Source organism: Bombus vosnesenskii, unplaced genomic scaffold, assembly GCF_011952255.1.
Source record: "Bombus vosnesenskii isolate JDL3184/JDL3185 unplaced genomic scaffold, Bvos_JDL3184-5_v1.1 scf7180000013355, whole genome shotgun sequence".
Lineage (NCBI taxonomy): Eukaryota > Metazoa > Arthropoda > Insecta > Hymenoptera > Apidae > Bombus > Bombus vosnesenskii.
The window spans coordinates 162,567-174,572 of record NW_022882990.1 but is presented as its reverse complement, the minus strand read 5'-3'; the positions used below and the strand labels follow the sequence as shown (position 1 = coordinate 174,572).

At 32.4% G+C, this 12,006-nt stretch overlaps 1 protein-coding gene across 1 annotated transcript in view; it reads right to left on the bottom strand.

Moving 5' to 3' along the window:
* The window catches only part of LOC117237033, a 72,963-nt gene that overhangs the window by 8,887 nt on the left and 52,070 nt on the right, over nt 1-12,006 (bottom strand). Inside the window, exon 4 of the mRNA XM_033500617.1 lies at nt 9,822-9,994. Within this exon, the coding sequence (XP_033356508.1) occupies nt 9,822-9,994 (173 nt within the window). The remainder of the gene's footprint in view (nt 1-9,821; nt 9,995-12,006) is intronic.

The window sequence follows — 12,006 nt, the reverse complement described above, 5'->3', positions numbered from 1 at the left end:
AAAAATAATGCAATATGGTACTTAGTACTTAACGCAATTTATAACAGTAATATTTTTCAACGATAATTTTCTTAAATAATTCTAGAAACACGTTAATGTATATGTAATTCGACAAACTGATTACACGTGTACGAACTGATGTATATGAAATGATAGAAAATACTGTTATTTAGTATTAATGTCATTCTTTTTGAATGAATTAATCTTCCATAATAGCACTGAAGTTAAGATGTTACTGCTTAAGCGTTTCGATACATTACATTCCGAATCGAACATTTTTTTCGGTATTTTTTGAAAAATGTTTAAAATTTAAAATTTTTATACGGATCTATAAATACTTTTTCATATCATTACAGTCCATCCGTATTATCGATGCGACTTGTGTATCTACCACGTTCAAAGATAATCCTTTCTTTTATTTATCGGAATTTCTTTAAAAATACGCAGGTCTGAAAATAGAAAGTTCTACATCTCTCCATCTTACATCTTACATCTTCTGAATTCACTCGCGTAATATCTAGATATACGTATAATATATAGCATTATATGTAATTTTGTTTATAATTTTCGTGCTGTTTAAACACGAGAAAACCGAATTATACAAACTGTTTGAGATTCTTTGACGTTCCTTTTTGAATATTTGTCCATTTCGGATGTGTCAGCATAAGTAACAATTCTTGCAATATTTCTTCGGACTAATGAATGTAACTAATGATCAAAAAACGAGCGGATTTATTATTCCATTAACAAAATATGCCATTTATTTCTGCACGTAGGAAGATTTATCTTTTTTTATAATAATTTCCTATACTGTTGTATTTAATTATGCAATTTGCTAACTTGATAACCTCATGTATACATTAAGTGTTCTAAATCATATTCTCATATGACATAAATATTTCGATAAAAAATTCCTGATTCAGAAATTCACGATACTTGTCAATCCTTTCACTTCTGAAGAATCCTCGAATCGTCTTCTTGCCATATATTATTAGATTGGTGGGAAAGTAATGTCGGTTTTTGATCGTACCAAGAAAACCGGTCTTAGATGGATCATGCACCACAGTTTAAAATAAAATTATTTTGTAAGTATGATTTTTTGTATTCATAAAGCAATCGATCTTCGTCTAAACTTAAAAATCAATGTACATCGATCAATTTTGGTAGTTGGGCATGAAACGCGACAAAGTCTGTTTTTGTTTCAATTATATGAATCTAAAAAGAGTACATACTTGAATTTCTTTCTCATCCCCTCTATTCTCTAAACATGGCACTATCAGACTATCATTAGTTTCGGTCAATACAGAATTATTTAAATAGATGAAATATAAAAAAATTAGTTGAAATCGAACATCGTATACCATTGTTTAATATCAGAATCAGCTTTTTTTTATGAAAATGGTACAAGGAAGCGATGGTACAATCATAGAAAATAATAGATATTAGGTAAGGTGCAAAAGTAGCACACAGTGCACGTAATACGCAAGAATATACAGGGTGGTTGGTAACTGGTGGTACAAGCGGAAAGGGGGTGATTCTACGCGGAAAAAAGTCGAAAATATAGAATAAAAATTTTTCGTTTGAGGCTTTGTTTTCGAGAAAATCGACTTTGAATCTTCGTTCGGTACGCGTGCGGTACGTTATAACGGATCTCACTGTAGATCGTTGTCTCGATGGAAAAATTAAAAAAAAAAATTTTTATTCTATATTTTCGACTTCTTTTTTCGCGTAGAATCACCCCCTTTCCGCTTGTACCACCAGTTACCAACCACCCTGTATATTATGTTAATAATAATTGTGATCTAAATAAAATACAGTTGACTCACTTACATGATCGTTCAAATCGATATTACTTTCCTAACCCAAAATCGTCGTTTCCATTGAAGCTGGCAGAAAATTCTCTGAATTTCTGGTTGCATAGAATGACTCAGATTCGCCTTAATGACGATGTGACGCAGTAGGAAAGGAGGTCCTAACAATCCTCGAAATGTGCAACGTGTGTCGAAATTCTGTGTCATGGTTACGAATGGCTATCCGTACTCGATGAATCTCGACTTTAAAGTAGGCTGACAATGAGACACACGTGTCTTACGCGGTTACAGTCGTCTTTTTACGGTTCGATATGTCTATCGATACGCTTGTACTGACAGGATTTATGGTGACACGATGATAACGTTGAATCGACGTGTTTAATCAATCTGCCGATTGCTACGAATATTCGTCTAACGATGGGAAACGGGTGAACAGAGTTCGAAAAGTATTTCAATAAGACTTGTCCTTGCCCCTAATTAGGTTGATTCATATGCGTGTGTAGAGACAAGCATGGGAAACAGCGGCATTTAAATATTCTCGTAAATGTGTGAGACGAAACTTGGTTTACTTGTAAATGCATTTAACTACGATGCATATACAGGGTGTTCCTAGCAATTGAAGCAGCCCATGATTTTAAGAGCAGTTATTGTATAAAATATGTATGTACTAGTTTTAGGAATACCATTGCGCGGAATACAAGTTTCAAGAATCACATTGAATGGAACATAAAGTTTATTCTATGGAATATGTTATTATCAAAAAATTAAGAAAATTAAGAATATTTACTCACCCTGTACAAATGTCATTTTTGTTCTCTTTCTTATTTTTTTTAATAATAAAATATTCGATAGAATAAAATTTACGTCCTATAATATTACTCCTAAAGTTTATATTCCATTAAATATTATCCGATATATGGTCGAGATCAAAAAATGATCAAAGTCGGAGGTAGCTTCCGTTTTGCCAATAGTCACCAAAAATAATTTTTACGTGTCTTTTTCCTTCGCTGAAACAAGCCATAACGTCAAAAGAGTAAAAGATAGGCAAGAATTTCGTTAGAAAAGATTATGTATGTATATGATTCGAACAATGTATAATGCGATGCATGATAATTTTTTACTAGGAGCTGGAAACTTATCAACAATTTTAAGATGACTGTCGTATTTCTTTTTAAATCGAGCTATACATGTATACTTGGTGTATATTTAGTAACAAACAATAACTTTTTCTTCTCCTAATCGTCCTCAACAGTTACTATCTTTTCTTTTGTTCGGAGATTAACACATTCTTCTTAGGTAATTTTTTCATAAACTATAATCTGGTAATAATCCTTTTGGATCGACTTGTTAACAATTATAGGCTTTAATATATCGAAATTTAATAAATACGAAAAGAAAATATAGACAAATCTGAAACAATGACAAATGTTAGTACATCTAAATTTAAAGGAAAGGACACGTTAAGTTCTAGATTAAGTTAGGACGATAGATCAATTCTTAGAATAAGGTGCACACCTATTTATTGTTAGATTTCGCTGCATACACTAGTGCACTCAGGTAAGCAAATTCCTCGTTCTGACAAGTATCGATCATCTCGTTTGATGAGTCCATCATTTTAACTCATTCAATCGAACGTGTTACGTTGTACAAATTCTTGAGCCGATTGCTATTCTGGTCAACACCGATAGTTTAGCTACATGAGAGACTTTCGATTAAATCGACGCGACGAAAATACGTGGAAGCATGTACTCTTCGATGGCGATCAGAGGTATTTTGGGTCAACGCTGTTGAAAGGTAAGCGCGGGGAACCACTGGCCAGAGCACCCGAGTCACTTTCTTCGCTCTTTTCACTTTCATATTTTCGTTTGCATCTTTTTTTTTCCTGGACACAGGCGCCAACTGTCTTGCGCCTTCCCTTGCCGCGTCCAAAATCACACTTCCGATGAGTTTCATTATCCAGGTTTTAATTAACGCTTTTTGAGATTTAATCGTCGAATAAACTGACAATCGCATTAGTCGCAATGCAAATTAATTTGTTTTTTTAGAAATAATTTTTAGTAGTCACTCTAACGTTTCGTAGCGCGTTTCTTATTTATTTATGGCGTTGAAGCAGAAGATGAAGTTACTGATTAAAATGTACTATATGATAAATAAAATATACTATACTACTGCTACTATACTATGCTACGATAAATGTACTATATACTACATTAAAATGTGCTATATTTAATAGACGATAACGAACATTTCGAAAATAATTTTCAACAAACAAAATATTTTCTAAAGTATTGAAGTTATTATATATTATTAATATAATACGAATAAACTTTAGTTAATAATATCCAGAAAATAATATCCAGTAGAATGAATCGCAATTTAATGTGATTTTATACTATTACAATACACATAATATAAACTGATTTTAAAAGTAAATTATCGTTTAGACACAAATTTACTTTAAAAATAAAATATTTTCAATGTAAGTTAGACTGACACGAACAGAGAATTTACAATTTATTTTTAAAAAACCTTTTTCGAAATGAAATCTTAATCTTGGTTGCGATTAATTTTAAAACAAAAAAGAAGAGATCAAAGAAGAAAGTACAAAGAAAAAGCTGGATGTAACGAATCATTCTTAGAACCGTATTGAGATGGTACATGGGGAGACTGCATATTGTGTGCGAACTGTTACGAAAAGTTTGCGGATATATTTCTAGAACCAGAGGAAGTGAACATCGATCGCGAAGCTTTTGCGAATTGTGTTAGGTTACGTTAATAATTATCGCGTATCTAATTTAACAACGTGGAAAATGCCTTTCGTACGAGAATTATTCATAATGCAGAATTATTCGTGTACGCTCATTGATGCGACTGTAACTTTCTATTCAATTTTTATCCGTAGTTTCGCTTTTCTTCCGCATCCCTAGCTGTCAAACGTTCAGCGACCCCTAGTTTTATATCTTATTATGTCTTATTACTTTACGATAAATAGCTACGTAATACATAATTCACATATTTATGAATACAATTAAAGAAATAGGACCTGTCGTTGACCAGGGACTTGTTTTATCCACGTACACATTATAATTTGATATACGTTGTAATTTTTATGCCTTGCATATTTTATACGTTTCTGCACTCTATGCACTTTATGTTCATGTTTCAGAAATGTATAAACGTTGGCTAACATTATTAGTAAAATTTTATAAATCGGAAGTTACGTATCTTAAGTCGATATTTGGTAATTTTATTTAATTCGGTAATAAAGCAAATGAAAGTTTGCGAAAAATTCTACAAGTTACACTTTATTTTTCTATATAATTTGACGTGAAATTATAAAGTTACGAATGAACAGTTTATAAGTCAGAAATTGTGAATCGCGAATTCATAGATATTATTAGGTGGTAAATCGTTACATACGAGAATTTAGATCAGGATGTAATTATTATGAGCAATTCAATTCTCAATTATAATTTAATTCCTTCTACGGTTCTTCGCTTTCGCAAGAATTTCTTCTTTTACTTTACTCTGGAACCATTCAATTCCACATCTTACGTATCATTCTATACTTGCAGTAAACTATAGTAAAGTGAAAAAGAAATCGGTTATATGGAAGTATATTTTGCTAAAATGTCATTATTCAAACATTATGTAACTAATAAACTTTCGAAAATGCCGTCAATTTTTCATCATAGAACGTTAAACTTAAAATTAGAAAGAAGGTAGTAAGAAAGTGTTACGTACCACAGCAAGATATCAAGAACCAAGAGAAAGGACTGAATTTCGTATTAAATATATATTTTTTTTCGAGATGATAAAACGCAGTTACTAATTTTCTATTTTCTTTTTTCGCGGTTATTACGGTTTCAAAAATATTTCACGAAGATTTTGATTAGAAAAATAACTAAACAATGAGATACTATTTAAGTTCATACAAATATGCAGGTACATAAAAAGTAAGATTAACGTAGTCATGCTAAGTCCGAATAGAAGTTCAAACATACCGAAGAATCAGTAAGATGCAATACAAATCAAACATCTTTGTTTGTCTAACTATTAGTAAAAGGCTGAGGATAGTAACATTTATTTCCTACGCTTCGTAAGTTCAAAAACTTCTGCATTCTCAAGCTATATCACTTTTAAAACTGAAAATGTTATTCATATTCGGATCGAAATAGCAATACGCACATAAATAATCATTTTACGTCATTGAAATTAATGGGAAAAAATATTATTTTGCGGTTGTGAAGAACATATATTATACGTGTTTTTAGCAAATGGTTACTATATACTTGCAACGTGATTAATACATAGCTGTGTACAACTTTTAAGTCATTCTCAAAATACTAACTTAAACAAAAAATAGAATAATATCGGTTCAAAATTACGAGTATTTTATTCTCTTACATTATACTGTGAGAAATTAATTGAATTTTAATATAAACCTTTAATTAAACTGTTTTCAACAGTGTATATTTTATTTTTCAATCAGCTTTCACAATTTGCCAATAATATCTTCCAATCAACGTCAGTACCAATGAATTTCTCTAAAAAACCATATTTTGCAACATCGTTTCAACTGACAAATCGAACGAAGCGGTTACAGTGGCCGACGAAAATATTTGAATACTTACTACAGAAAATTTCCATAAATTTTCATAAATTTTCATAATTGTACAATATAAATGATTTATACGTGTTATACGAAATTCTTCGAGATCTCATTAGCACTGCAATGAAACACGACTATCGTACTTACATTGCTAAAATTTGAAACGAATCTGAAAACCTATTTGGAAATTGCAAGATATTCATTACAAGCATACGCTTTGCAAAAATAAGCAAATTATTCGATTACTCGCTGTCAATTACATCAGCTATCGACTATGTCAGTAAGCTGTATTTAACGAGACCATCTTTAGCATCTGTTTGCAATAGAAGTCTTATACAGTGTCTTGTTACAGTGTCAATGGAATTTCAAAAAGTTTCATATAAAACACATGATATACTAATAAACATTCTCTGTGGCAAGTGTTGGAATATTTCTGCGAGCCTCTGTATATAAACCATACCGAGAGAATATGCAGGAAGAAGCGTTCGATCGCGTGTTTCCCTCGCGTAGAAAAATTCCTGATCGGAATTGTTCCGCTTTGTCGGTGAACGCGTAATAAGTCGAAGAGGACGGTGATCGCAGGTGGAATCGCTTATTATTCGCGCGGACGATGGCGCAATCGATACTCGACGAGGGACTCTCTATTTCGTTGGCTCGCCGCTCCCTCTGGCATGCTAATTCGCCGTTTCTAATCCTCGCGAGCATGCCAACGCTCGTCGAAATGGATCTCTCAGTTCGTAGGTCTAGCTCGTACGTCTAGCTCGTTCCAATTTTCACTTTCCATTCGCGATACGGAAAGTGGTTGTGACGGATCTGGGGACGATCGTCGAGAACCGAACACTCTCGAAGAATCTTTGCACGTACGCTCTCGCCCATAAATTACGGGACACTAATTACACGCTAATTGCAGTGAGATACACTTGTAACAAAATCTTCGATATATAACAATTTAGACTTTTCTTATAATACACGCGTTTCTCCTGTTACGTAAAATGTTTTAAAAATTGTATCAGCACTGTAATGAGGCACGATTGTCGTGATCGTATTGGTAAAATTTGGAACCAATATAAGAGTGTGTATGGAAGTTACAAGACGTTTGTTGCAGATGTTGTTAGTAAAAAGTCGGAGAAGAGTCGTCTGGATATAATTTCTTTATTTAGAGACCACTTATTAGTAATCTTTGTTACAAATAAATTATATCGCATTTACGTTTGTAAGGATTAACATCTGCTTTGGTTGGTTGATGTAATTGAAACTGATCTTTCTTTGATATACATTCTTCTACTAATTCGATCAATTAAAAAGTAGAGAAACGCGAAGATACGTTCAAATATTTTCACAAATTTTCCTTTCCATCTATTGTTATTTATGCTGTCTCTTTGTGACAAGTGAAAAGACAGCTAGAAAAAATATTAAGAAATTTACAGAAAATATTGCCTAATTGGTGATTTTGACTTTTGAGAGGTTCAATTAGAGAAATTTTTGGTTACAGGATGACCTGGTTAACACCACTAATTTAAGCTACTTAAGCCTGTACTAACAATAAATGTGCTAAGTGATTCGTAGTTTATAGACAGTAAGATATGCAAGATAGTACATATAATTCATATTTCAGTGTAAAAATATATTTCCTATATTTTTTTGATTGTAATTAGAAAAAAATGTTAGATGAAGAAAAAGAATGCTTGAAACGAACTATAATGTCTTACGATCGTATTTCTTTTGTAAGTACAACAAGACAGGACAAACTAAATTTTGGGTTTATAAGTTTGAGTTTGTAATTCGTTTTCCCGTCATTAAAATCATTAGAAAATATACAAATTAATTAACTGGAAATTATTATCTGTCTTTAATGTATATCTTATTTAAATAAGTTTATATCTTATTAGAAATTATTATCTAACTTTAATAATATCCTGTCTTTAATCATTTTTGTGACGCATAATGTAAGTAAATTACACAGGGCGATCATTAACAAATTTTTGAAAATTATTTAATAGTTACGTAACTATTGACATTTAAAACTTTCTACGCATAATTTTTATGATATCTTCTGTGATATAAAATATCAATAATAAATTATAATTTCTCTCGTATTTACATATAGACTAGATTTCTCAAAGTCACTTAGAATACTTCTCTCTATTTTAATAGCTTCGATTATAGTATTGTATACGAAACTTTTTTTTACTACATATCTTTCAAAAAAAAAAAAAACAAAAAAAAAATAAATAAAAAAACATAAGCTATATAATTTCACGTAAACATCTTCTTATATCAAAATAGAGGTTCTTTGATAAATTCGTAGTAAAGAAGATTTATTTTACTAGTTTTTTTCCTACAGTCTAATTATAAATATCGGATGTCATTATTAATTAACGCACCTAATTAATTTGTTAGCGTAGCAGTTGATAAATTTGGTGTAAGATTCTTCTAGTATGATTACGCATACCGAATACAACAAAAAATACAAAATTGACATTTCAATCTCATTCATCGTACATTTTATGCGAGTTTAAAATTATGCTACAGCTTGAACATTCCAAAGTATCGATTAGAAAATTTAAGAAAAACAAAAGGAACGCTATACTTTATGAAATGCGAAGAAAATGAACGAATCTCCATTTATCGATATGCATATTTTCAAGAAAAAATTTAATTATGAAATTAAATAAATAAAATTATATAAAATAGGAGTCTATAGGGAGATTGTTTTGTTTTATGTAACAAATATCATCGTCATTCTATCACTCTATTCTACATTGCGTATGTAAACCACACGCATCGACATTAATTCCACTTCTATAAGAGAAAACTTAACAAATTACAATCAAATATTTCAATCGCTAAAATTTCTGAAACAAACGAATCCTTTGCAGGAATTATAAAACTCAACGTGTGTTTTCAACTGGATCCTTAAGTCGTGTTCACATTAGGCGATTAAATTGAAATGATCAAGTCGTTCATCCAAAAATAGAAGAACGTGCTATTTTCAGTTGGACAACTCTAAGTCATTTCGATTTGTTTAACATTGTGTTTGCCCAGGTGAATTTGCACAACTTAAGGTCGTCGATTGAATCGCTCGACCAAAAATTACTTAATGTGAACGAGGTCTTAGCAGCTTATTATAATGATAGATAGACCTATAAACAACTAATTATAAAGCTAACTAATATAATGTAAAATAAATAACAATAGTTGTATGAAAGTATCTAAACGTGCTTGGTCAGATTAATTTGCAAAAGATGATAGCTGTGCAAATAATATATTTTTACTGTTCTTTTTCCTCATTCTTCAAGTTAAACGTTCATGTAGCGTTCGTATTTTTTTTGATATCCGATTTGAACTATTTTATTCACGCTTCGGTATATGTATTATTCATGAACATAATTACTTACCATCAGCATATACCGGTGGCAGTAATTTCAAGAAGGGTGCACCACGAGCACCCCAAACAGGATGTCGTATATTGTTACAGGCACCAGAAGGTGTCCTATACTTGCTCGGCGGGCAAGGTCTATCCGGTATGATTCTGCAGGGAGCATCGTTCGATTCTGGCCTATTTTGGTACCTGGAAAAATCAAAGGATTTGTATAAAATAAATCTTATCAATCACGTCCATTTTTAATTGCACGAAACAAATTGAAAAAAGCTGAACTAAATTTATTAGAACGAATCAACATAGATACAGGAAATTATTTTTGATGTACTAATATCGAGAAAATTTGAGGAAAAGACGAATGCTAACATAAGTTACTATATATATCTTTATTTTCTACAAAGCAGAATGTATAGTTTCAAAGAAACGTTTAATTGCTGATAAGTTTATGAAAAATACTAAATCTTATAATTATTACTTTAAAACAAAACTTATGTAACGTATGTAAATCTACGATTAGTTATTAGATGTTCATTACATGTACAAATATTCAACTCTCGATCATTAGAAACAATGATAGATAATATGAGATTAGAAATAATTATTTAGAAAATTAAAATAAATTAAAATAAAAAATAATGATTCACTGTAATTCTAACAATCATAGAAATTATGGTCTTTATTCACGTCAATAATACAAACTCTAATAAAAAATATTCTACGACTTTAGAATATACAGGGTGGTTGGTAACTGGTGGTACAAGCGGAAAATATAGAATAAAAATTTTTATTTAATTTTTTTTTAATTTTTCCATCGAGACAATGATCTATAGTGAGATCCGTTATAACGAGACGTGATAAAATGCACGCGTACCGAACGAAAATTCAAAGTCGATTTTCTCGAAAACAAAGCCTCAAACGAAAAATTTTTATTCTATATTTTCGACCTCTTTTTTCGCGTAGAATCACCCCCCTTCCGCTTGTACCACCAGTTACCATCCACCCTGTATATGTCGGGTTTGTCGGGTTGGCGTTAGTCTTAGGGGCGCGTAGCGTATCTTCGTTAGGACAAGCCATCGTTGTTGTTCAATGGAGATCATATTTACAATTATATGTACAAGTGTTGATTTAACAGAGTTTGACAATCAAACGTGGTGATTAGACACTCTTGATGTTAAAGACAATGTTCTTAGGTTCAATAACGAATCCACGGTCAACGGGAAGACTCTTTGTACAAATGAATATATTTTGAAACACAAAGTGACGTTAGCTGTGACGCACGGTATCTTTCTGACTGATTGACAAGACGATGCGTGCAAACTCCCCAAGGTGATCACAAGAATAAAAGACTGATACGATCGCATTTGTCAGTTGCATATTGACCGGGAATATCGACAAAATTCCAGGCGTCGTTACTAGGCAGACCCGCGTAGAGCCGTCATTGCTCCTGCCCGGGGATTGTTTGTTAATACAGCGTGTGTCCTTCGATATTGGTACTTCTTCTGTTAAGTAAAAACGTTCATCCCGTGACCGTGGCTACGTTCGGCGACCAGTTGTGTCACCTCGAGCCCAAGCCCACTGCCACAAATCTCGGGCAAACATAATCAGATCGTATCGCAACAGCTACTTCTAAGTTCTATTATTTAAGTACAGCTACAATAAATAGTTTAGACCAAAGTATCGGGGATCTTCCCAAAATTCCAAAAGAAAGGACCGATGTCCTACATCTCCGATATATATATAGTATGTATAGACGCATGCAGTTGTGACCAAAATAGATTCTCCTTTTCATCAACCCATCACTACAAACTTCCTATCTACGGTACAATATTCTCTCCATCCCTTTCGTGCCGGATAGTCGTTTAATTTTCGCGGGTGATTGCGCAACGTCGTTTCCAAGGAAGCTAGGTATTCGCAGAGAAAACTGTAAAGCATCGGCCGAATTAAAACGGCAGATTAAAAGCGCATCAGCCTGACGAAACGGCCGGAACGTTGCAGCACATATCCTGAAACCGCAAAACGTAATTACCGTTCAACCTCGTGATACCTTTCGCCGAATTGGAGAAGGTGAATTGCCCGATGCGGAAAGTGAATCGCAATTACAGTTAAATCGCGAATTATGTCGCGACACAGTTGCGAAACTCGACTTGGCTGCTACAGTTACTCGCAGAAATGGAATTATCTGTATAGCTATATATCTAGGT